Here is a 26,900-nt window from a genome sequence, read left to right on the forward strand (position 1 = left end):
CAAGGCTGTATATTGTCACCCTGCTTATCTAACTTATATGCAGAGTACATCATGAGAAACGCTGGGCTGGAAGAAGCACAAGCTGGAATCAAGATTGCCAGGAGAAATATCAGTAACCTCAGATACACAGATGACACCACCCTTTTGGCAGAAAGTGAAGAAGAACTAAACAGCCTCTTGATGAAGGTGAAAAAGGAGAGTGAAAAAGTCAGCTTAAAACTCAACATTCAGAAAACTAAGATCACGGCCATCTGGTCCCATCACTTCATGGCAAGTAGATGGGGAAACAATGGAAACAGTGGCTGACTTTATTTTTCTGGGCTCCAAAATCACTGCAGATGATGACTGCAACCATGAAATTAAAAGATGCTTACTCCTTGGAAGAAAAGCTATGACCAACCTAGACAGCATATTAAAAAGCAGAGACATTACTTTGCCAACAAAGGTCTGTCTAGTCAAAGCTATGGTTTGTCCAGTAGTCATGTATGGATGAGAGTTGGACTATAAAGAAAGCTGAATGCTGAAGAATTGATGCTTTTGAACTGTGGTGTTGGAGAAGACTCCTGAGAGTCCCTTGGACTGCAAGGAGATCCACCCAGTCCATCCTAAAGGAAATCAACCCTGAACATTCATTGGAAGGACTGATGCTGAAGCTGAAACTCCAACACTTTGGCCACCTGATGGGAAGAACTGACTCAATGGAAAAGACCCTGATGCTGGGAAAGATTGAAGGTAGGAGGAGAAGGGGACAACAGAGGGGGAGATGATTGGATGGCATCACTGACTCAATGGACATGAGTTTGAGCAAGCTCCGGGAGTTGATGATGGACAGGAAAGCCTGGCGTGCTGCAGTCCATGGGGTCGCAAAGAGTCGGACACAACTGAGTGACTGAACTGAACTGATATTGAGGACATGGCTATTTTCATTATGAGAATTTGAAGAAAGAGGAACAAACAGTGATTGATGAAAGAGGATTAGCAGAGGGAACAAAGGAGTCTCCTCTCCCTTCTTCCCTCATTCCCCTGACCATCACCCTCACAGAAAGCCACAACCAACTCCATCATGCCCCTGTGGAAAGACCACAGGGACAGCTGCCTTTCTGGCCAACCCACATGACACGAAACTACAAGAAAGGAAAAGAAACACAACAGACAAGCATTTGCAATGCTTTCAGTCTCAAACTTCCGTAGAGTAATATTTTGATTCATGGAAACTTGAATCTACAATTTTACAAACATCAATGGAAAACCTATCTTTATCCTACCCTCCATATGTAGTCTGGTACCAGTCCCTAACAGGGCTGTTAAACTCTGCACAGACCACTTTATAAAAATAGACCCTTTTATCTGCTGCCAGAGAGCAACAAAAGAACTCTTGTGTGTCTGTGGAGATTCTAGGATTATGTTAGAATGGATAATAGAAAGACAAATACTTGCTAAAATATTGTCTGTTACTCCCAGAATCGCTATAGCAATACCCAAGCCAAGCAGCTGAGAAAAGCCTTAACACACTATGCAATTCAAATGCAGCCCATCACTGCTGCTATAATTACAGGTGCCTGCCTTCCTCCTCTCAGATCTGTGGATAAAAGCCTAGGGCTGAATTTGTATCTCAGCTGCACAGAAGCTGAAACTAGTAGTCAATAAACACAGAGAACTCTGCATTTGACAGACAGGCTCTTGTAGGACAGAGAGCTAACCTATTGTTCAACTGTTCTTCCACACTCACATTATCGGGATGACAAAAAGGGAAGGGATGTTTTTGGATGCTCCCCAAATCCAAGGACTTTATTTCATTTCAGCCCCACAAGAATCACATGAAGTGTTATTACTTTTATTTTTATATTTTAAATAAGAAAAATGAGACTCAAAGCGTGAGTTATTTCCTTAGGTCACACACCTAAGCAGTAGAGTGGGCCCTGGAATCCCAATCTTTCCAACCACATTGTCCATGGAAAAAACACAGGACTTTTGCAGATCGGTCTGGAATCAGGTTCCTGTCAATAGTAGGTTACTGGTGATGGGCTTCCCTGTGACTCAGTGGGAAAGAATCCACCTGCAATGTAGGAGAAGTGGGTTCGATCCATGGGTTGGGAAGGTCCCCTGGAGAAGGAAAAGGCCTACCCCTCCAGTATCCTTGCCTGGGAAATCCCAGGGAGAGGGGAGCCTGGCAGGCTACGGTCCGTGGGGTCTCAAGAGTCAGACATGACTTAGGGACTAAACCACCATCACCACAGCGATGGGCTGTGGTTCTTATAACTTGTAAACTCCTCTCAAAGGCTAATACACAACAATTTTTAAATGAGAACTCTGCACCTCTATGCTCTTAGGGGGAAGTGGAGTGATCAAGATTTAAAATTCACTGAAGTTGTATCTGTGTGCAGACAGGTAAGAATACTGAACTTAAGGGCAACTTAAAGATTAAAAAGAGAACATCAGGGTAACTAGAGAAGCAATATTTGGGAAGACACCGAGAGGCAGTGCTTAGAATCTCTGGAATCTCTGCCTTATTAAAATGGAACTGAAAATATTTGTGCCAAGGTTATATAGATTCTATTACAGGAAATGGACAGTGTCCACCAGCCATGTGAAAATTCACCTTCTTACACAGTGTAAGCTGTTCTCAGATTTTAGCTATACTAACACTGAAACCACTTCTTTCTCTCTGAGCAGGCCAAAGGGATCTCCTTTCAGTGCTATAGTCTCCCCTCAAATAGAGAACCCAGGATAATTACTTCCAATGTCCCACTCTGTAGACCACAGCATTAATCTACCTCAAACGCTCCAACCACACATCTTTACATACCATTTACTAGAAATTTATGAAGCCTTAACATGTCCAGTTTTTAAAAATATGATCTGAAATACATAGAAAAAAATTAATCGACTATTTAAAAGTATACCCTTTAAAGAAAAAAACTGGGTAAATCTAGCAACAAACCCTGAGGAATTACCCATTTCAGAATGTTAATTGTTATGTGGAAGTGACTTTTGAAGTTCAATTTAATTTCCTGAAAACCCCAAACAACTCTATTTCCCTACAGAAAACAATTAAGCATCGGGGATGATAATATGATTAGAAAGTAAAACACCTGGAATTTGCTTAGCAAATCAGAATGCAAAGAGAGGACTGCCGTGAAACTGCGGCTGTTCCTCTCCTGCCCAACCTCATCACCACTCCTGAAGAGCCATTATCATCTTCAGAAGGTGGTGGGGGCGGTAGAGGGAGGCCTACCACTGTAGAGAAATACTCCACTATTTATTCGTCACCTGTCTAAAGGTCTACTGGGTCCTAGTTGATCATCTGGCCCCTCTTGCTCCCAAAGGGCAGCCCAATGGCCTGAAAAAAACCCCAAAGAACTCTGGGGTAGGGGAGAGGGATCAAAACACCCCTGTGAGAGTAAGATGCAGAAGCATCTGATCTAAATGAGCCTGAACCAATTACAGAAATCAATAGTCTGTGTTGCAAAATCAATTAAATGATTGACCAATTGATTGATTATATTAACACTTAGGTTCTTATGCACCAGACACTTCACTAAGCACTGTTATCTCTGTTATCACTGTTATCTCCTTTAATCCCAAGAATAACTTGATAGGTGAATAATATTATCATGCACATTTTGTAAGGAGCTAAAACTTAGGAAGATTCAGCAGCATGTTTTAATCACACAACTCAAAAACAGCAGAGCCAGCTTCAGACTAAGATATGCTTAGTTCAAGCCCAAGTTCGTGACCCTATAATAGAGCTGGTTGATAAATGACAGACATCTATAGAGTGGAAAGTCAGACACTTAAAAATCAGTTACAAAAAATACTTGAAGATAGAAAAATGTTCACAATAAAGTGTTGTGAAAATAAATTAACAAAACATGTACAGTAAAGAGTCAAGGAGATAAATCTCAGAATGACATTTATGGTGAAATAATGGGTGATCTTTAATCATTTTTATATATATTTCCATTTTCTACAATAACTATTCATCACTTTTATAATCAATCCAAATATTTTAATTTTAAAAGGCGAGCAAATAGAAACAAAATTACCATAGTGGTTTTAGGTGAATGGCACAATTATGAGAGATTGTTTTCACTTTTCCATATTTTCCCAAATGTACCACAAAGCATTACTCCATAACTAAACACACATACACACAAACACATAGTTAAAAATTCTAAAGAGCTGAGCTGTTTTCTAAAATGTATAATTGGATGCCTGTGGCAAAGATTATCAGTGGTCCTTCAATATTCATTCTCCACGTCTTTTACAGGAAGAGACCCTGAGATTTTCAACTGGGCACACTCCCTGTAATACGGCTTCGTCCCCAGCCTCCTGTGCAGACAGATGGAGCCATGTGGCTAAGTTCCTGTCAATAAGGTATGAGATAAAGTGGAGTGTGCAACATCCAGGATGTGTCCATACTGCTTTTGGGAAGGTGCACAAGATGGCTAGACCATGAGAAAGGCCACACCAGGTGCCAGATACAGATGCCAGAAGAGACAGCTGGAAGTAACACAGACCCCAGCAGGCTGCAGATGGCATGGCAGATCCTCCATGCCATCCCTGACTTGTATGTGACAGCCAAGAGAATATCTCTCGATTAGTTTTGTCTTTCTGGAAGGTAGGGTGAGGTTTATGTTACTGAATCTACATTCTAATAATATAGTGCTGAAACACTTAATTTACACTAGTTCTCTTTCTCCCTCTCTCTCTCTATATATACACACACACACACACACATGTATGTGCAAGTGTCATGCACATATATGTGAATATATACATGTGTGTATATACATATATATATGAAAAAATTAATGACATCACTGTGATTTGAGACAAGAGGCCCAGACCAGCTGAAGACTTCTGATGCTGGAGCAGTGGACAGAAGGAACACACGCAGCATAGCCATTCTAATAGCTAATCTAATATCAAGAATGTAATGTCCAAGTAAAGGCCTTAGTAGATCACAAATCTCAAAGAAAGATGCAAACAACAGGTTTTAGAAATCTTTCCTTGCATATGTAGTCAGATGCCTCTCTTCATGTTAGATTACGTATTTAATCATGTTGTGACCCCATGGACTGTAGCCCACCAGGCTCCTCCATCCATGGAATTTTCTAGGCAAGAGTACTGGAGTGGGTTGCCATTTCCTTCTCCAGGGGATCTCCCCGACCCAGGGATCAAACCCAGGTCTCCCGCATGGCGGGCAGATACCGTACCATCTGAGCCACCAGGGAATCCCATTCACATGTTACTGTGTGCATTTGTCATATCGCTTTGCAATCTTCTTTTAGGTGGCTACCTTTACCTGTAGAATATGAGATCTATACAGACTTTTTTTTTTGGACGTGTCCATGGCATGCAGGATCTTAGTTTCCTGATAAGGGATTGAACCTATGCCCTCTGCAGTGGAAGCACAGAGTTTTAACCACTGGACTGCCAAAGAAGTCCTGATGCAGAGACTTTGAACTTAGTGTCCTAAAGCCAGGGGCATACAGTAAGCAGTGAAATGTTTGCTAAATGAATGATTCAAAGAATGAATGAAAAAATAACAAATAGGATTATTGGTTGCTTGTACAAGTACAGAATTAAATACCAAGGTATTTATTACAAATAGGCAATAGATTACATGATGTATATTAAAGTACCCACTCTAAATATTAGCAAAAAAAAAATCATCTCCAAGCATATACATTTTGATAAGTTCTATCAAACTAAATGTGAATTTCTTTGTGTGTGTGTGTGCGTGCTCAGTCATGTCTGAGTCCTTGCAACCCCATGGACTGTAACCCATCAGGTTCGTCTGTCCATGGAATTTCCCAGACAAAGAATACTGGAGTGGATTCCCATTTCCTACCCAGAGGATGTTCCTGACCCAGGGATCAAACTCACATCTCTTGCATCTTCTGCATTGGCAGGTGAGCTCTTTACCACTGTGCCACATGGGAAATCCCAAATTTTCTAAAGTCAATACAGTGGATTCTTCAAAATTAACAAGGTAAGGAGATAAAATATTGAAACACAGCCTATAGTACAGAATTAAAAAAATATAGACCTTGCTGCCTATAAGAAAAAAAACAGTATCATTAGGAACCTCCACATGTATTTCATAATAACTATATTTGAGGGAAATTTTCATATTTACTGAAGTTTCAGTTACATCTTGTTTTCATTACTGTATTATGTCAATAATCGAAGAACTTGATTAGATACCAATGCTGAATAAATATTTGTTGAATTAAATATGTGAATCAAAAATGGAAGCAAAATTGAAAGAGTTGATAGTAACTGGCTTCCTCCTTATAATTACAGTATAAAGCATTACTTTATTTTCTGATAAACACGTTTAACTTTATCTCTTTCTTGAAAAATAGCACCAAAAGAAAGAGATTACTTATACTAAATATAGCTCTTTCTTACTAATATGTAGTGAATTTTTTGTATTCAAGTTCAGTGCCCTCATAACATACACAGTACAAGAGAATAATAAACAAATTTCAGTGTTAAAATTCTATCCACACTTCACTTAGAAAATATGGTACTTTGAAATCTTAGCTAAGATTCTATCCTTGTTTATACTCAAAACGCTGATGTAGTCTGGCGACCTGCTAGGCAATAAAAGATGTACAAAATTCAAAGAACTTTGAGCAATTCACTTCCCTGACCACTTACTTGTGGCTGTCAAGTTTAGTAAAGTCAGAAACCCATATCTAAAGCCAATAAATGAGTATCCTTGAATAAATATAAATGTATTATTATCTACCGTATGCATTTTTTCATATCCTATGTACATGTATATATAATATAAATTTATACTCACAAATGGAAAGATTAAAGACATAATAATTTTAGACTTATAATTGTATAAGTATACATATGAAAACCTATCTCTGTTTTGTAATAATTTCATTTATATCATTTTTTTTCAGATTCTACATGTAAGTGATATCGTATGACATTTATGTACAAAACAGAAATAGACTCACAGACATAGAAAATAAACTTATGGTTACCAAGGGGAAGCAATGGATAAATTAGAAGTTTTGGTTTAACAAATGCACACTACTGTATATAAAATAAACGAGGACCTATTGTATAACACAGGGAATAATACAATAACTCATAAAGGAAAATAATCTGAAAAATAATATACATATACAAATGTAAAACTGAATCACTCTGTTGTACATCTGAAACTAACACAGCATTGTAAAGCTACTCAAAAAAAATTAAATAACAAAAAAAAAAAACCTGTGAAATCCATACCATATAAAAGGGTTTTTCATTGTGTGTCTTCCAGAGAACTACACACCACCAAATACAAGTTTTTGAAATTACATGTTTCCATGCTCTCAATCATTAAATTCCCTCTGAACTACTTTAATTAAAATAATTGACAATATTTAAACACACAGTCGCGAACACAGCTAAGTCCAAATAAAAACTTCTGAGGAATAGTAAAGTTAACTCAATGAGCTTCCACAATACATATCTTAAAATTATCATTAGCATTTAATTATGATGATTTCAATACTTTAAAATCTCTAACCAATTTATAATTGTGCTATTAATGGTACCATCAATAAGGTATCTCCTATACATAATTCTGTATAAAGTCTCCCATATTGCAATTTAAATTATTGGAATATACTTAATAAACTTGTGTCTTACCTAATTGGCAATAAATATGGAAAGCTCTTAGTTACCAATAATTTGGACAGATACAAATATCATCAGTTTTAATACTAAAGAAACATACATAATTGACAACATCCACCTGAAACAAATATACAAGCATTCTGGTTTCATTCCAAAAGCAATGTCCAGATTTCAGCTCTTGGCACCATGACCTAACAATGACACAGACAGTATAGTCACAGCAATGGGAAGTGTGGTAAGGGTGGATATAATTTAGTCCAAAAGATTTCTAATGAACACCATCTAGGCTAGGCTCTATTTTCTGCCCAGATTCTGGGCCATTTCCAAGTACTCATGGCAACTGAGTTAGGGTCTTCTTAACTAGAACAGATGCCTGCTAGAATGTTTTTCTGATAGATTTCATGAAAACAAAACTTTTAAAGGATCTGTTAGGGACAACTCTAGTAGGAGGTTGAGGGGGAAAGGTCCCACAACTATTCATCATCTTAGACATTGTTTGTAAAACACCACCTGCTTAAGATCCCTTTGGGCTGTGGGGTTGGTTATGTGAATGTGAATATTCTAAATGCTTAGGTTTTAAAGGATCAGTCAGCCTATCCGTAATGTGCTGAGAGCCCAACAACTGTGTGTGTTCTACGAGGAATGATAAAATATCCAAGCCACAACCCTTTTCTACAAAATTCACTCACTGTTTTTCACAGCCTACTCATGATTATTGATTACCAATCCAGAAAGTTGATGTACCCGCCCACTATAAACAGAGGAATTATAAATTTTAAGGTTAAAATCTCTTTAGGATTATCTAGCTCAGTGATTGATGTTCACTCTGCCTGGAAGTTTTATTTTGTGTGTGTGTGTGTGTGTGTGTGTGTGTGTGTGTGTGTGTGTGTGTGTGTGTGTGTGTGTGTGTGTGTGTTTAAGTGTATTCCTTAAGAGTTTTCTTTAAAAATATCTTTTAAAAAGTGAAGGCACAATTATCCAGTTGTGAAACTGCAGTTGTGAAAAATGAAACATTTTAAATCACAGTATCTCCAGGTTTGGGAATCAAGAGTTTAAATTATTTAAAGGTCCCTCCATTTTAATGTGAAACAAGATTTGGGAATCATTTATCTGATCAAATTTTCTTGCCAATGCTTGAATTTATTGTGCAGAATCCCCATCCAGGATAGACCCCTTGGAGGAGACAAAACGACCTAGATTTTTAAAAGCACAGCTGAGGTATGGAACAGCAAGAGGAAGAGAAATGCATCTTAGAGAATGAGCTGAGGATGAGTGACTGAACATCACCCCCAGTCTCCAGGCAGGCTCCCCGAGGGATCAACCCAGAATTCTCCGGGAAAGAGAACAGAATAGAATAGTGCTGTCCTTCACCCACCAGAAGCAGGAATTCAACTGCAACTTCACATACTCCAATATGTCCACTACCTTGCAGATATGCTTCCAGAAAACACACAAACAACACGTAAGACAGAATATTTTTCATCCTGCATTCAGTCCATTCTTCCTTTAGATCACCATAAAATTTTGAGATTGCCCCTCCTTTATTCCACTGCTGTCACTTGGGAATCACTGCTCCAAATGGATCAAGTACAGTCACATGTGTATCTACAATAACTTGAATAATAGCTACAAGTTCTTCATAGGCAGATGGATAGAAAAAAAACATTAAGTATACATAAAAGCAGCCACAGCTTTTCAGAAAATGTTCTGAAGAATAAATGAGAAAAAAATATGCAGTTATGGAAAAGTGAAAAATCTTAAACCACTGGATTTAGCATAATTTCTTTGCTTATTATAATATTTTTGCTTTTAAGTGAAAGAAAGTGAAAGTCACTCAGTCGTGTCTGACTCTTTGTGACCCCATGGACTATGCAGTCCACGGAATTCTCTAGACCAGAATACTGGAGTGGGTAGCCTTTCCCTTCTCCAGGGGATCTTCCCAACCCAGGGATCGAACCCAGGTCTCCCACATTGCAGGTGGATTCTTTACCAGCTGAGCCATTTTTGCTTTTAGTAGTAACTTATTTCCTACTTTTATTGTGGACATTGGATAATGCCAATTAAATGCCTGATAACAAAAACGAAAAAAGAAACTATGGACTCTCCTATATAACTACCAACACAGTAGAGAGTTGGTTCTAAAAGTCAATAAACCTTTTAAACATGTTTATGATCACTTCAGGTCCAATGCAAGGAAGTCAATTTAAGAATATTTTAGAAAAGACAGACTACCACAAACATTTTATGCACAGTTTAAGAAGCTGAATGAAATGCACATGAGTAATAACAAATTTGACTTTGCTCTACCCACACACAGTAAATGAATGACTACACCCTCAGTCCCCAAAGTCCTTTTCCACCAATAAGTCCAGGTTCTATGCATCTTTCTGTTAATTCCAATATTATCCTTGGAAGTTAGACAGATGGAAACCACGTACCCATTCTACAGAAACATAAATCAAGGCTTAGTGAGATTTAATTGTTTTTCACTAGATGACAAAGTAAAAAGTAAAATTCATAATTCAAACCGGTCCGGGGTCCTGAGTTCATGTAGAATTAGAAAATATCACTACAATGAACTCATTCTACTAAAATTGCTTTAAACTTTAATTTAATTTTAAATTCTGATAAATAATTTTATCTTATATAAAATGATACAATGATTACACACACACACACATGCATACAATTTCAGTAATGGAAATCTCTTAGAATTAGAAACACCATGAATGCCTTGGAGGCAATATACTATATTCCTCAAAGTTGCTAATGGTACTTTTAAGTGGCTTCCAATGCATCTCCCTTAGATTAAGGAAACTTTTCCCTGCTTAATCATTTGATATGGCCATGTGTTAAAAAGATATCCCTTTATCTCATTTCAGAATTTCACTTAAGAAGTATCTGTGATCCCAGGCCAAGAATTTCTTCAAGACTTCAATGATCAAGGACAAGGGTGGGTTCTTTGCTTTCATTTCAGTAACACAGAGAAAAGAGATCCACTTCTTCATAAAATGTAAGCAGCAGACTGAGAAACCACTGACTGTGTGTTGCAGACCAAGTCAAACCCATCCTTCCACTTTCAATTGCTTTCTGGGGTAACAAATAGGAGAACAAACCCTGTAACCTAAATATTTAAGCTCTGAAAAAGCAAGGCCTTATCTATCCTCTGACAGGGCCAGTCTATTCCTTGTCCCAAAGCTCACCTTCTTAACTTCTGCCTAAATTCCTTTCTTGTTCTGAGTCTTCTGCCAATGATACATTCCCCTCTCTTCTTCTACATCATAATTTTTTTTTCTTTAACAGGTCTCAGCCAGCATCTCATCTCTCCTTTAAAAATACAAACCTATAGGAATCTCCTTTAAACAACTACTGTATATAGTTTCTGTATCACTCAAATGGCACTTTAATATATATATGTCTTTTCTCTTTAATGGGATTACAAAATCTTTGAGGTCAGAATCTGGATCTTAGAATTCTATTGATATTTGCCTGGTATATCATATGTACTCAATTATTATTTGCTAAATAAATGGTGTGGTGAAAGTTCTGGACAAGGAAGAAGACGACTTCGACTTTGGCAGGTATGGGAGAAGGGGATGGAAGGAGCTACAGAAAGAGATAAAGAAAATGGATAACTCATGGGATACTGTTCTTTGAAAGAAAAGGCAGAAGAAATAAAGCAGGCAAATGTCTTGGGGAAGTGACAGGAACCAGTAACTCTTCCTAAAACTAATACAAAGCAAAGAGAGTCAGAGGCTACCCTAGAAAAATAACATAATTCACTGAAAAACATTACTCATCTGGCAGTCAGGATATTCATGTTTTGGTCTAAAATCTGACATTAACTAGCTGTGACCAGAACAAGCGATTTCATTGCCCTTGGCAACTCATGTCTAAACCTCGGATATCAGACCTGATCTCTAAAAACCCCTTTGGCTCGGATATTACACGATTCTATAGTTTTCCTTCATCTTGAGAGAGTTTTCATTTCATTTCTTCTGGACAAAGAGGGGCCTGAAAGCACTAAAAGGTATAATAAACAATACAGAAGCATTTGTTGCTAAAAAGATAAGCAGGATATAAAAGACCATATAAAATAAACCAAATGCCTATGGTGACACTGAAGCAGAACTTTTCTTTAACATCTGCTTTGCTTATTTGATCACTTCAGCTGAGAAATATTTCCATTGCAATAGGTCGAGGACTCAGAGTGAGGCAGAGCTGTAAACAGAAATGGGAATTAGAGGCAACACCTTCCAAACACTGCTTTAGCTCAATGATGGTAAAGTGCCTTGTTGATTTTAAAGGGTGTGAAAAGCATTTAAAGATCCTTTTCACTGGGAGGAGATATGCCAATGTAAAAATATCATTGACATCTTATTTAAAACCATCACATATGCTCAAAGATTTGGACTAATACCAGCAAAACGATCAATTTACAATACACTGAGATGTCTGGCATTAATCTAAAAATGACTGTGTATCAGACAGTATTTGACTTCCCTCCTTTTTTCAGCCTCCCCTTCACATCAGTGCTAATTACTCAGCACTCCCTTAGGCACCTGGAATTTTCTTTTGTATCAGAGCATCTCTGCCACAGACAGAATCGACTGATCTAATAAACTCATCCTAACTTTACAGTCTAGGGACCATGTGCTCTCCCATCCAGAATATACTTATCTTAAAACAAGGCCATGGGAGAGGGCAAATGCTAAACCAAAAAGAAAGACTGATAGATAGAATTACATGTATCAGTGGGGAAAATATCTGAAAGCCACAACCTCCCCAGATCCTTTTAGATCTTTACACATAGCCCTGCTGTCCAGTAACCTGTCTCTATTAAAAGAATGTTGTTTTAATTAAGAAAATGAAGGGCTCAAATCAATCAATAGGGAAATGCTATATTTGAATGTTGTGGTAAATGGAGAAGAGACTCAAAGCCCAAATAGAAAAATAAAATGGAAAACGAAAAATCCTGCAGAAAAATTTTAACGGTCTTCTCTAACCTCCCACTCAGTTTTACCATATTAGTTTTATCTGATAAGCTAATTGTCACTTTGAAAATACAGCAATATAAAATGTTTGGCTCTAAAGGTGTGAGGCAAGAGACAACTAAGCCAGTAATCCAGGGATGAATGAGTGGGAATATGGGGTAGGCAGGAGGGTGAAAACTGGTGACTTTGAGTCCACCTCCCATCTAGCTGAGTGCTTTTGGTTTGGTCAACTTGGAATTTTTTTAACAATTTTTTAAAAATATGTACAATCTAAATTGGGGGGATTTTTTAAGTAAAAACTTGGGTTTCAGGTTTTTCTGGAATAATCAAAGGAACAGGCAACTTTGGGAAGACAATTTCACAAGGCAAGAAGCAGTTGGAAGGGACAATCTCATAAGAGACTGAGGCTTGACTTTCACCATGGGACTGTCACTAAACATGTTCTCAATGTAAACCAAAGAACTGTCCTTTTCAGGGGCAGAAAGAACCTCCTGAATGCACTAAAGTATGGTAATCTGAACAGAGACATTTCATTAAGAAAAACAGGGAAGGATTAAAAAGACAGCATAAAACCAAGGTCAAGTATCCAGGACTCCACTGAAACTGCAGAGGAACTTGTTTTTTTTAAATTATTTTTGCATGTACAAAATATCTATCTTCTACAAATAACTTCTACAAAATAACTATCTTCTCTAGTACAGATAAGTTCTGTTAATAAGAAAAAAAAAAAACAAAAACAAAAGTTTAAAGAAAAGTCAAATTTGTTCTTTTCAGTCAGTGAAAAGAAAAGACTCATCATCAACACTTACCCTCAACACCCTGGATCCTCTCAAAGAATTTTTAAATGTCTTTTATTTTTGAAATAAAAAACACATATAGTTCCATTTATGAAGTGAGCTCTTAAAGGTATTTCCTTATTAAAACTTGGTCCTAAACCTAGGTTCACAGTATATGGTGGAGGTCTGAAGAAAGCTTATTTAACCTACATTAAATCTTGAAAATGCATTAATGAGTCTTTTAAAGGTATAATTTTAACTCCACAATCTTCAACTGTAAAGACTATATAGAGCTAATCTGCCTTGCCCTTTCGATTAAACTTGTTAAGGGCGTTCTATTTAGTCAGCACCCAGAATGGGCCATTAAAATTCTTGTTCGGTAAGAGTTGTGTTCAGGGCTCTGTTGTTTTAAATTCCATTAAATCCAAATGGTCTTTATCACCCCATGACCACCCCTGACTTCAATCAGCCAATTTAATTACCTTACAAAATTGTCAGCAGAAGCAGCAAGGAAAAACAGGAAGCCTTATGACGTTATCAGACTGAAATCTTCCTCTTCAGTGTTTAATCTAGACCAGTCAATAAGGATGATGAGCATCTACTTCCTTCCCTTTCAAGGGCTTTTGACCTTACCTTTCATGCTAAGATTTAGGGTTTAAGTTTCATTTGAAGCAATTCTAGTACCTTGAGAACTGGATTACAAATTGAAAACCCATAGAAGATAAAGCTTCACCACCCAAATGCAAAACAACAATTCCATTTCAATATTTCAGACCATCCTACAGAGGAAAACCGAGGATCTCCCACAAACCCCAGGTATTATGGATGCAGTGGATTAATGATTTAATGCAGATTAATGATGCAGTGATATAAGGATAGTACAGCTGAAAGACAGTAAACTACTTTCTATTCTGATATGTCAAAATGGACATCAGTAATTTCCAGGGAATAAACGGAACTGGAACTACAATAACACAGTAAAATCCTAAGAACAGAAAGAAAATAAATTTCTCTCACTTGACTTTCTACCACAAAAGAATAAGGCATCTTCTTTATCAGAAAATTTCAAAATTAAAAGAAAATCAAAGATTATGTCATCATTATCATAGGCAACCCTTTATTTAAAGGTGAATAGACTTGAAAAGGCCCTGATAATCAATGATGCATCCCATGTTTGGTCTATGTTACGCTCCTCCTTTGTGTGGGAGCATTAACTTCCCTGTGCTGAGTAAATGTTGAAACAGTGTCATTTGAGAATTCAGGGAATGAACACACTGCAATGATCACTTGACTTAAGTTAAAAAGCAAAAGGTGGTCTGTCTGGAGACATGTCTACTGACATACAAACCCCTGTTCACTGCATAAAGACAACCTCACAACGCCAGAAAACGAGTTGAGTTCCATGTGTCTGGGTGGAGAAGGGGTGCTGTTTCTAGAGGACGGAAAGATCATTTTTCAACGTCATTTTCTGAAATGAGTGTGCCTCCGTTGATGGATTACATCAGAGCTATTCTTTGAAGCTTTAAGAATAAGTGGGAACTTATGTCAAAAACAGATTTTTTTTTTTTTTTTTTTCTTTTTAGTGAGGCAGTAGTGTTGGCGATTCTTGGAAAGATTCCCCTCCCCTGCTTTCCAGAGCTCAACTGAGCAGGTGTTCGGGGCTTTATCAGTTTCACTCAGTAGCCGCCGGTACTCCCCCATCCCCGCCTCCCAAGAGCCAGTTTTCCAGCTTCCAGATGTCAGGCCACTCCTCCCTCCCGCCCATCTCACCTCCCAAAGGAAGAAAAATCTCTTTCAAAGAACTTGTAGAGAGTGGCAGCTTCCAAGCCCAGCCAATTCGCTCACACTCCTCTGTGATGTAGTACATCTGCTGCTAATTATTATATCTGGGAGCACATGAACTAGCCACTAAGTAGGGGGATTCCGTAGGAACCCATTCCGTCCCCTCTCGCCCTGTGGCCTTCATAACCTGGGCTGGCTCTGAGCTGGCGGCCTTCACCTTCGGCCTGGGCACAAGAAGGCGACGCGTGTGCACGGACGCAGGGCCAGCGCGCAGGGTGCCAGGAGGTTCGAGCGCGTCCTGGGAAGACCTCGCCTGGGAAAGGCTTTTAAGAAAGCCGCCCTACTGGCACGCCCAAGAGAAAAGCTAGGTAGGCATCTGAAGGGAATTAGTGGCCTACCACAAACCAGCTCAGCTCTTCTCTTGGAGAAGCTGCCCACGAGTTTGGGAGAAAGTTTGGGTTCACGTCTTCGTTCTTGGCATTCGAAATGCCATTTCAGATAAGGAATGTGATCAACTCGACCTCAAAGATCCTAAACAAGTGCTGGTCTGGGGGCTGATTCCTTAAAGAAGATACCAAAGCTCCCTTCCCCCCAAACTCCGGGCCGGACGGCTAGCCCTGCGCGGAGCCCGCTCCCGAGCTGGCTTCTCCTCCTCCCCTTGCTTTCCGGGGAGCAGAGGTCGAGCGGACCCGGAAGAGAGGGTGGCGAAAGTAACAAAAGAAATGTTCAAGTACCTCCGAGCCTCCGTCACGTTGGGAGAAGGAGGCAGTGGGGCCCACGCCCCCGGGGACGGAAGGATGCCGCCTGCGCCCCTCCAGCCGCCGGCTGGGCCGGGCCGCAGCTGCGGGGAGACAAAGGTGCCTCATTGACTCCGCGCGCCCCCGCCGCGGGCTGCGGGCCGGAGCGCAGCAGAGCGGGCCCGCGGGGGCGTGGCAGTTCCGCGCACGCAAACGCCGACCCCGGACGTTCGGCCTAACCTGGGGCGGGGAAACTAACCCCCTAACTGTCCAAGCTCCGCCGTGTGCACGCGCCCGCTGGGTGGTCGCCCCGGGGAAGCCAGGCTGGGCCAAGCCAAGATCGTGGGAGGGGAATCCGCCACGACCCACCCTAAGCGCGGCGCCGGCCCGCCCATGGGCGAGGAGCTGAGCCTAGGCTGACCCTCGGGTCGCTCCCCCATCGCCCCGGGCTGCCCGAAAGCTTCGGGAAAGCTCCCTGGAGTCGGCGCTCGGGAGACGGTCTCCCGGAGGTGTTTGCAAAGCACCTTCGGAGTATTAGGCCCTGGTATGCAGCCCCAGGTCAGTCGGGGGGGAGGGGGCGCCGGGATACAGGCGCTGGCGCACGCGACTGCTGAAAGTTTTCCCGGGAACCAAAAAGGAGTCGTTGTGCCAGAGTGGTGGACGGGCTTCCCGAGAGTGCATTTGTCGGCGCGCCCGCGCGCGTGTTTGTGAGAGAGACAGCGAGAGAGAGACTGATCATCCATCCAGAAGATGGGCGGCGGTAGCGAGGGACTCGGCAAGTAGCAGTCAGCACCCTAAGCTGCTCCCCTAGCCACACCCGCTGGTAGGAGGACGCAGGGTCAAGTCACCGTCAAAATGGGAACGGGGAAAACCGGGAAAGGGCTGCTTAGAGCTCGCGAAGGTGGTTTTCCACCACCTACGGGAAAGGGGGCTGAGGATGGGACGGTAGCCGAACCGGGCCCGCGGTTGCTATAGTGCCGCTGCGGGGGCGCCGAGCGGCTGGCAGAGGCCACACCAGGGTCAGAGGGGGAAGGGGCTGGAGGCCACCTCCTCATCCGCGTCCCAGAGGCAGCTGCTTCACTAGCAAGTCAACCCCCTTCCCTTCCAAGGCTTCGGGCCAGCGGTGAGGCTCTGGTTCGCCTTTTCAGCTGAAGTTGAAAATAACATTTCTCAAGAGTGGCTCATCCGCGCGCAACCAACCTCCACTTCATTCAGAACATGTTTTTCCCAGAAGAAAATAAAATTCCCGCCATTGCATCAAAATATCTACATCAGGGAAATGTTCCAATGGTTCTAATGTACACAATCCTTCACCACTCAACTCGAGTCACAAACCAGAGAAAGTGGATCTCCGCATGGAAGATGTTTGAAGTTAATGGAGAAAATAACAGGTTATCTAGAAACTGGACAGTTGGTTTAAGGTAGCAAGGCACAGGTGGGAAGGTGTTTTCCTACTCCCCTATTTCTTAGAACATTCTTAGTAAGCACTGGTCTAGGAAAATGTATTTTGTGTGTGTGTCAGCTCTTTTGGAAAGCTGCTACACAGTCTGCTACAGTCGCCAGGATTTTTAATATGAAGATATGAAATGATCAGCGAATGTAACAATCTAATGATTCAGCAAATATTATGCTGCAAGACCAGAGCAGCAATAATTAAATCTTTAGAGTATTGGTGGCCGTTTTCCGGCTCCCAGCTTTCTTCTCCTCCCCTCCCCCCCTTAGTCCTCAAACACACTAAGACACTCATTCACAAACAGTTCAGAAGACACCTCCATATTCCAAATAAGTAGGTTGTATTACTCAAAATATTGGGCAAAACTACCAAACTGTGGCACTTACAATGCTTGAAGCAGAGCAACTGAACACACACACACGTTTCCCGTGATACAGGGACCCATTTAATTTCATCCAAAGAAACAAGCATTCCTGTGGACTCTTGTTGCTAAGAGCAACGTGCTTAAGTACCATCTAAAGGCATGCAGAAAGCAGGAAAACTACAACAGTAGGAATCCACTTATTGTCTTTTCTCATTACCAGTCCTGTGGGCTTCAGGTGTGTCTGTGTATTGGTGGGGGAGGGAAGGAAGGGTTCCTTTTCTCCTATGTGAAAGCATTCCTACCCAGGTTCCACAAAGCCCCAGATAGATGATAAATTTTATCATTATAGAAAAAGCAAATGAGAAACATACAAGAGAGAAGATGCTGCTGACATAATGGGAAATGCAGGCAATCACTCTTTGATTTAAATTTGAGTGACTTAATGTATCTGCTTTTATCTCAAAGACACATACTCAGGATTATATGGTTTCCTGCACTCTTTGGTCTAAATCCACTTGAATTGTCAAAGGAGGTGCCCACAGTGGGAGCCTTTACCCTCCTGGCTTTCTCTTCTCTGGCTCTTATCTACTTAGGAAACTTTTCCTGACTAGTTCTCCTACTGAAACTCCATTGGCCAGTGGAAAGAGGCTGAGTGTTGCCCACGCTTCATTTCCTCCAAGTAAATCTTCTGGCCAACCTTTCCACTGGAGTCTCATGTTTAGATTTTCCTTGAAGCCCTAAAGAAACCTGATTCCTTAGGAAAAACAATGGATTCCCCTAATATATAATGGCCTTTTCAGCTTTTTTTTTTTTTTTTAAGTCATGCTACAAGTGAAACAAAGGCGCAGACTTAGGCTCCCATACACAGACTCCCTTGGCCTCTATCATCACTGTTCATCATGTATTAGTCTGGGAGGCACGGCGAGCAAGCTGTGAGAGGACTCACAAGTTAAAAACAGACAGAAACCCTTCCTTCTGACGCTATTTCACTCAAACAGCAGCCTCCCGGTGTTAAGTACCTTCAACCTTACAACAGTATTTTTTAAAGCTCCGCGTATCCATAAAGGCACCAGGCACTGAGAAAATGGAGAGATTAACCGAAAAGGCTCTCTCTGATGACAAATCAAAAAGATTAGCGCCCTTCACTTGCGGACCTGTCCAGGTCCCACGCCGAAGCGGACAGGCGCCAACTTGCCAAAGAGTTACCAGATATTAACTCATCAGCCGGGCAATCAGAGGCGTGTAGCCCCAGCCGCTCACGTTCTTGGGGAAGGAGCGCGAACCAAGCCCGGAGGCTCCCGGGGAGCCAGGCGGGAGCAGCGGTGTTGGCAGTACCCCCAGCGTCATTACCGACTCCGACTCTGGCTACCGTGGGGAGGTAACGCAGCGACCACTACCACACACTGACACTCGCTTCATCCTCCCGCGGCTATTTTTTTTTTAATATATAAAAAGGGGGGAAATAAATGAAATGAAAAGCACAATTGGGTCCTTTCAAACCCCGGGAAGCATCGGAGCAGGGAACAGGTCGAAATGTACCGAGCCCACCCGCCTAGCAGAGCCAACACGCCTGTTTACATTCGGCTGCCTCTGAGCCGGCTAGCAGGCGATGGAGAGGGATGGGGAATCTTACCAAATCTTAATACATGTGTGGTTCCTTGAGAATATCCAATCCACAGTAAGCAGAGCAGGAGTTTAATGGTGCGCCTGAAGACTGGATTACTTAGAACCGGGGAAATAATCTTCATGGTGTTTCTGTGTCCACACGCGCGGCACCCACTTCCCCGATCTAGCGTTAGGCTCCCGGTTTGGGTAGGAATGAGGATGCGTCGAGTGGCGGCCGCAGACACGATCACGGCATGGTCACAGAGAGAGGAAGGAGTCTCCGCTTCCCAAACCCATTAGCAATCGCTGCATGTTCTTCACTCACTGCGCCAAGGAGCAACCTTCCACTGCAAGGGATGGTGGGACATCCATGTTAGTCGGGGAGCATCCGGGAGAAAGCCAGCACGCACACCCACAATGTCCGGCCGCGCGAGCCTGGGGAAGCAGAGGAGGAGGAAAATCAATAGGAAATCCAGCCTTGGAAACCGCCGAAGCGCCGGGAGCGATCCATGGTCCCAACACAAAAGGCGCTTTGCTCGCAAAGGTTTCGCCAGGCCCTATTCTACTGCACTGCTGCACAGCTTCTGACGTGAAGCCAAGATTAAGTGAGAAAAATTGAGATAGCTGCTTGCCTCTTAAGGCTTCCTGCCAGTGAGCTTCCCAATATCTATTATGCAACCAGTCTGGTCGCCCACCTTGAATTGCAAGGAGGAAGTTGGATTTATTTACGTGGAGAAAAAAAGTGCTTTTATTTCCAGTAAAAGTCTTTACTAAGATAGTGACTGAGGCATGCAAGTGGACTTCCTCCATCAACTGATGAATTTTAATAAATGACAACCTAAGTCAAAGTCACTTTGCCTAGGAGTTGTAAATAAAGAAGTGGTCTAAAACAGAGAAATTTACTGCAAATGTAACTTATTTTTAGGCTAAAGGAGGGTCTTTTTATACTTTTAGAATTTTGCCTAGGCATTAATATAGACTGAAATCCTATTGGAGAGGTAAAGATAGTCTTTAAAAACTTGAGTGAGACATTCTTTGATTACTACCTAGCAATAAAAATACATTTCTGCACGTGGACTTTTAGGGAGGAAATGTTGAAATAAAATGAAGGAATCATATTTCCCCACCCATGTTTTACCTTATCTTAAAATAATTGTGAATATATTAAAATACAATGATATTTGAAATGGTGCAGCAAACTCCAAAGGCTTCAATAATTTATGCCCAAATTTCTTCTCACTTTGATTTTCTGAATATCTTTTTCTTGAAGACATGAAATATGGAATTGTAGCTTAAGCGATATTGAGTGTCATGGTTTTGTCTAAAAATACCTTATTATTTTCTAGTGTTCTGATAAGAATAATCAGCGTCCCCAGACAGTGACTGTCTTGGCTTTCACAATTTATTCAAGGAAAAAAGTACATAATTATATTTTCTTTTGTATTTTAGCTGTCCTCTATGCATATAGGTAAAATATCCAACCATAATAGTTACATTAGTAAGTGAAAATAAATTGGACAGTGATAAATATATTACTATGTATTAATATTTTTAAGTGATAGGAAGCCCAAAAGGCAAACTGCTGAAACTCTACCTTAAAAGTAATGTCTTTTTCATAACCAACTAAGAGGACATATGTTAACCCTTAGGAAAAGTTATAAGATCATATCATATTTGAAGAATACCTCATTTTTAAATGAGTGATATGAGAAGTATTTCTTCTAGATAGCAAGATTTCTTAAATCTGTTTTAAATCTATTTTTCTTAAGATAGTTTAAAATGCTGATTTGAAAATAAACCTCATTCTGCAAAGGCATTAGGTGGGCATTGATTTTTTTTTTAAATGGAGGCATATCTGCAGTGTCAAAAATAAGTATCATGAATGGCTAGTTCTGCAGTGTAGCAGGCAATTCAATCAAATAATCTGACTATTTGAGCACTTTAAAGGGAACACCTTGTGCTAAAACCAAGGGTATCTAGCGACTCCTTCAGTCCATGTTTAAAATATCTCTTGTAAAGCATGTGCAGCCCCACATGCCCTGTCTTGTATTTGCTGTCTCCTTTATTCCACTCTATTTGTCCTTTTCTTCTGTTTGATCCTAGGAGAGATAATAATGATTGCCAGGGCAAAAGAAAATTCTTATTATTTATTTCAATATAACTGATATCTTCTACCTAAAAATAGCCTGTTCTGATGTGGCAAATCAAAATACTGCAGTTTTGCAGTACAGTTAGCATTTAATGGAACTTGAGAAAACAAAATGTACCATAACTCCTTGTTCATATATTCTGTTAACATAATGGCATTTGATATTACAGTTGCAACTTTTCTACTTAAAACTAGCATCCTAAACTATTTAGGTTTCATGAGATTATTTATTGGGTGTCTAGCTGTACCGAAAGATCAAGCTTCCAGATTCATGAAGTTCTTACATAGTAAATTAGGCAGTAAAAAGTCTATCGCAAAATTTTCTTACCATTAATTGGTCCCCAAAGAACCAATTTTGCACATATGCTAAATTAGGTTCATTTTCATCCATCAGCTAATCTGAAAGACTTCAACACCACAGACAGCAACTCCACCTGTCCAACTGAACTTCTGCAAGACAAGAGACGACCTTTCTTCAGTACCTCGGACAGCGCTTCAGACGTAGATTTATTTTGGAGCAGTACAGTGAAAGTAGTACATTGAATGGGTAATGTACCATTGGAAGTGACAATGTGCATATTTCTACTATACAGATTCTGGGAGCTTGAATTATTACATTGTTCACATTGTCAAGAAGACTATTTTGTCAACTGTGTTGTGTATGTATTTCAGTGTGACTTAATGGGGATTGCTTAGCATACCCAGGATGTGCCAATAGCCATCCCTTTCCAAGGCATACTACTACAAAAGCCATTCATTTACATTAACTGTGAGTCCCCTCATGAGCACTAAACTACTTGTTTCTCAGTACAGAAAACTGCCTGAGAGACCACCAAAATTCAGAACACTGAATAATTCTGTCAGTGTTCAGTGGCTGAAGACATTTCTAAAATGTATAATTATCGCTTTAGAATTCTTCACCTTCAGATTTCCATCTGTTACAGGGTTATCAGACTAATTCTCATTCTTTCTCATTAAACTTCACTCACTCCTGGGGCAAAAACAACAACAACAACAATAAAACCCCTAAAATTACCTCCCCAATATTAGAACAAAATGATTTGATGGTGTAGAAGATGCCTTATAGTATGGCAATTCTGAAGTTATTACAAGTTTCTCCACAATACTGATTCCATACATCATAGTTTCGGGTCTATATGAAGGATTGATAGAGTCATTACATAGTATTTACTGATCATATTTAACTCTTCTTTTAAATTTGTAATTTGCTCCTCAAAAGAAAAAAAATGCTAGTGGCATCAGACAGTCATATATATTTAGTAATTCTGAGGTTTATACACCTTATTCCATGGTTTTGATTGCTTTTTTTCTCATTTTAACCATATGGCAACCTTTACTTTCAGAAGCCAAAGCTCTGTAGGTTCCAAGGTCAAAGCAGAGACGACAAACTGCAAACGCACACACATATACACACATACACAGAGGAGCTGTGTCTAAAAGTAAGCCTAAAAAAGAAAAGAAAAAAGAAACCACACAGATAGAAGGCTGGCATGAAAGATGTCAAGCCCATGATAAATTAGCAAAGAACAAAATGCATTCCATGTTCACCCAGAGCTTGTTCCAATAACAACAACAACAAAAAGTCATTAGCTTCATCTTTTACTCTATTTTTATATTTACTGACACTAATGACCTCTTATTCTTGGGCACTATTACTTGAGAAGCAATTTTAGTTTTCTATTCTCCCAGTGAAAATGAATCTTATTCTAGTTAGCTGCCACCTGCTGGGGCATGTACAAATGTGTAATAATCCTTACAGCACAAGGTTTAAAAAGACAATGCCTCTACCTTTTGCAAGAAATAGCAAATACATATCCCAGGACAACTTGAATTTCAAAGGTGTTTTTCAAAGGTTCTTTCACGTTATATCTATATTTCAGTTTTTCACATGGAATTTTTTTCTAAGAATTCCACTTGACTTGTCACTGAAGTCCTGCTGATATGTGACATTTGAAAAACCTCATCTTATAGTAACACCTGACCTATTCTTCCATGCATGTGGCCTGTTGTATTGCAGCTAAGCTAAAATAAACAGTCTGTTCATCCATGGCATTAGAGGTGCCAGAGAATAATGTCAGAGCTGATATCAGTTAAAACCACACTGTTGCATATTTGCACTTCACCCTTCCTAACTATGAGTGCTATGCTATGCAATCCCTTGTGATTCTGAACACATTTCAGCTGTTACACCAACATTATGCTGCATTGATGATTAATGACATTTAGAGCTTAATTAATTTTTAGATGAGAAAAGAAGTGTATCTTAATTAAGAAATTGAATTGGAATAGATTTACATGACCTGGAACCTTTTTAAAAAAATTTCAGAACTGTGTAATCTTTAATGGGTTTAAATAGAAGAAAACAGGTAAGATTTCTAGCATCATTTATTTCTCTAACACCTTCCCTCTGTGTGATTCATTTTGTTTGTTTAATAAGTTCCTAGGGCCACTGGAAGCTGCTTTGGTGGTTACAGGAATGATTTATATAAAAAGTTACAAGGTAATGAACTTATACAAATCAAGATTGAAATATCAGTGCCTATCTTCAGCAGCTAAACTACAAACTAAGATTCAAATGAATCATGATCTGTTGTGAAATTAAAATAACCATCAATCCATAAGGTAATTTCTGATGACATGATACTTACAGCATGAAGATGAAGAAAGGAGAGAAGATAATCTGTGCGTTACCATCAAGATAGTAGTTTAAGTTTTCTAACCTCTCCTAGTCCCTAAATTGGAAATCATTTTCTAAGATGCCTCAGCTAGGTCCCCTGGTTTAGCAAAGAACTCTTTGAAGGTAAAAATATCAGAGGATGAGAGTCACTAAAAGTTCTTGACGTTTATGATCCACCCTGGTAACACCACTCCCCTCACCCTAATGGGACACCCTCTGAGTTTTTTCAGAGGCTCTTGGTGCTGGCACCGGTTAAAATGAATGTCTGTACTTCCTCAGCACGGAATTAAGGAGCAGGGTTAATAGATGAATGGGCGGATGGATGGAAGGGAGGCTGGGGAGTTGGTCAGACCCGCAGGCGGACACACAGCTTCTTGCCATCTGTCTCTCTTCGCCTCGCGTGAGTCCCAGTAGCTGAGGCCACTTCCTGACACGTCCACTTATTAAATTATTTTATAGGGAGAACGCGAGCGCCTGCAGCCAACCGAACCAGTCGCATCCTTGACGGGAATTGGCTGAGGCGAGCGGGACAAAGCCTCTCGCAGCTAGTCGGTCCAGCGGGTGCCCCGAGAGCACCGGGCTCCACCGCGTCTTCTTCCTCTCCAGGCGGAAAATGCCCCTCGCCCACCCCGGGTCTCTGCTGTCCTCGTGGGAACAGACGTCCCCGGAGGCAGCCCGGAGCGGAGCCCACCCGAGGGAAGCCCTTACCTTTCGCTGGGGGCGAGGTGGGCGGGGAGGGGGAGGGGTGGTCCTCGGGGAGGAGCAGCCGGAGGAGGTCGGGCGGGAAGTCCCCGGCTCCCGGACAGAGCAGCGCAGCCGCGGGCGCCGAGCGCGAGTGACGGCGGCGGCGGAGACGGAGACCGCGGAGCCGCGGCGGCGGCGGAGACAGACACGCCTCCTGGCGGGGGTTCCTCGCCTCTTGCTTTAAAGGCGCCGCGCTCTATTCCCCGCGGCCCCTGCACGCTCCGGGCCGCCGCGGCCGCCAGGGCGCAGCGCTCGCCCCTGGACCGTAGGAGCTAAGGTGAGAAAATTCGGGGCGCCCACACACACTTGGACATCATGAACTCCCCGGCCTGGACTTCCCCCACCGTATACGCCTGCCTACTCAGATGGGGCGACTGGAAACGTGATGCTTGGTTAGGAAGTGATGCAAATCGCCAAGGGATTTGCCTGGCCCTGGGTGGTGGACAACAGGTGAAGGAGCTCGCGCGCGTTTGGTTCTGGGTGGTGGCTTTTATACCTCTCCGAAACCATAGCAACGGATCTACTCTGCTGCCAGGATTTGGGGAGCAAGCTGGTAGTCTCCAAAGTGGCCCTCTTAGTCCAACTTCTGTCATTTCCCTATGAGAAAAACCCTGACCTGCGCCTCACCCCCACCTCCACCTCAAGCGCACCCTACCAATGGGCTTCCCCCGGGGACCCGTACCCCGTTAGACCTGCCGTCACGGCGCCCATCTCCCCGCCTCCATCTCTGAAAACAGGACAGTCCCGAGAGTCGGGGGCTGGGGGCAGGAGGGCCAGCGGACAGTCTCTGAGCCCGTCTGGAGCCTCAGTGGCAGACGCCTACTTTCCTCCGAGGTCCCTGACCTCCCAATCCAGATAAATCGCAGAAGGAAGTTGGGTTCAAGATCTGGTGGGCGCCGAACGGTTGGTCTCAGACTCAAAGACTGGCGAAAGAAGCCAAGGGGAGCCTTCCAGGCCTGGCGGCCGCCGGTCTAAAATCTCTAGTAGACTTCTTAAATAGGCCCGAATTGGGGAGGGGTGCCTGAATTTCCGAGACTTCTCTCGAAGCCTGGCTTCTAGGGAGGGGCCGCCGGCGGCGAGCAAACCCGGCTCCCCCAGCTTCTGAGTAGAAACGATTAGCTTCTGCAAACAATTCCCGATTTCCACTCCTCTGGGTCGGAAAAGTCAACATCTATTCAATACCGTCGCTGTTTTATCCTCGGCCCTACAATATTAAGTAGAGCAGAGACTTTGCAAGTTGCCCCCAGAGAAAGTTGGCAAGCAGCTGGAATTCGCTGGGAAGTTTAAGTGAGGATGAGCCGCAGCAGGCCGGGCGCGCTGGGCTGGGAGACAGTTTGCAAACCGGCAGTGTAAGGAGGGGGCCTGGTGAGATTCCGTGGAGCTGCCCTCATCCCTGGGGACACTCCACTCTCTGATTCCTAAGCTCCGGAAGTAGAGAGACCCTGCACCCCCAAAGGTCTCGCTGTCTGAGCTGGAGACAAGCCTGGGTCCTTTTGCTGCTTCCTTTCTTGCAGTCCTGGTGGAGTGAAGCCCTCGCCTGTCGGCTCCTGACGCAGCCCTGTGGCCCTCCACACCCTTGGGCTATCGCCTGACTCAGCCCAGCCCTGAAGCTCTCAGAAACTTACTCCTGACAAACGCTATCCGGCTCTCAAGCAAAACCACCAGTCTACCCGGGGTCACCACTGCAGGCCCTCCTGTTCCCAGCGTGCCTATTGTCCACGCCCAGGCAGGGAACACTCGGGTTTTAAAGAAGTTAAGGAGAGATGAGTTAGTGGCAATGTAGTGTCCAGTTAGTCATTTAACGATCCCTAGGGTGAAAGGGAGGCTCCCGTAATTAAGTCAACAGCGGCCTTGTTGTACGGAGTAAATAAATAGTCAATGACTCCATTGTGCCTCCTGGAGCGGGCAGCACAGATGCGTGACCGACTCTGGGCGCCTG

The 26,900-nt window shown here is 42.0% G+C and overlaps 1 protein-coding gene across 6 annotated transcripts in view; it reads right to left on the minus strand.

The window, feature by feature from the left end:
* GRIK2 (glutamate ionotropic receptor kainate type subunit 2) overlaps window positions 1-25,038 on the minus strand; it is a 725,919-nt gene extending 700,881 nt beyond the window's left edge. For 3 of the 6 annotated variants that reach the window (XM_061131531.1, XM_061131528.1, XM_061131533.1), the window contains exons 1-2: window positions 24,926-25,037; window positions 19,399-19,805 (exon numbers count right to left, since the gene is read on the minus strand). In XM_061131531.1, coding sequence (XP_060987514.1) covers window positions 19,399-19,513 — 115 coding nt within the window. In that variant the 5' untranslated portion in view covers window positions 19,514-19,805; window positions 24,926-25,037. Of the gene's footprint in view, window positions 1-15,945; window positions 16,035-19,398; window positions 19,806-24,188; window positions 24,267-24,925 lie in introns of those variants that run through there. The other 3 variants (XM_061131529.1, XM_061131530.1, XM_061131532.1) reach the window with 3 other exon arrangements.
* Between the last annotated feature and the right edge of the window lie 1,862 nt (window positions 25,039-26,900).

Source organism: Dama dama, chromosome 28 (genome assembly GCF_033118175.1).
Source record: "Dama dama isolate Ldn47 chromosome 28, ASM3311817v1, whole genome shotgun sequence".
NCBI classification, from domain to species: Eukaryota; Metazoa; Chordata; class Mammalia; order Artiodactyla; family Cervidae; genus Dama; species Dama dama.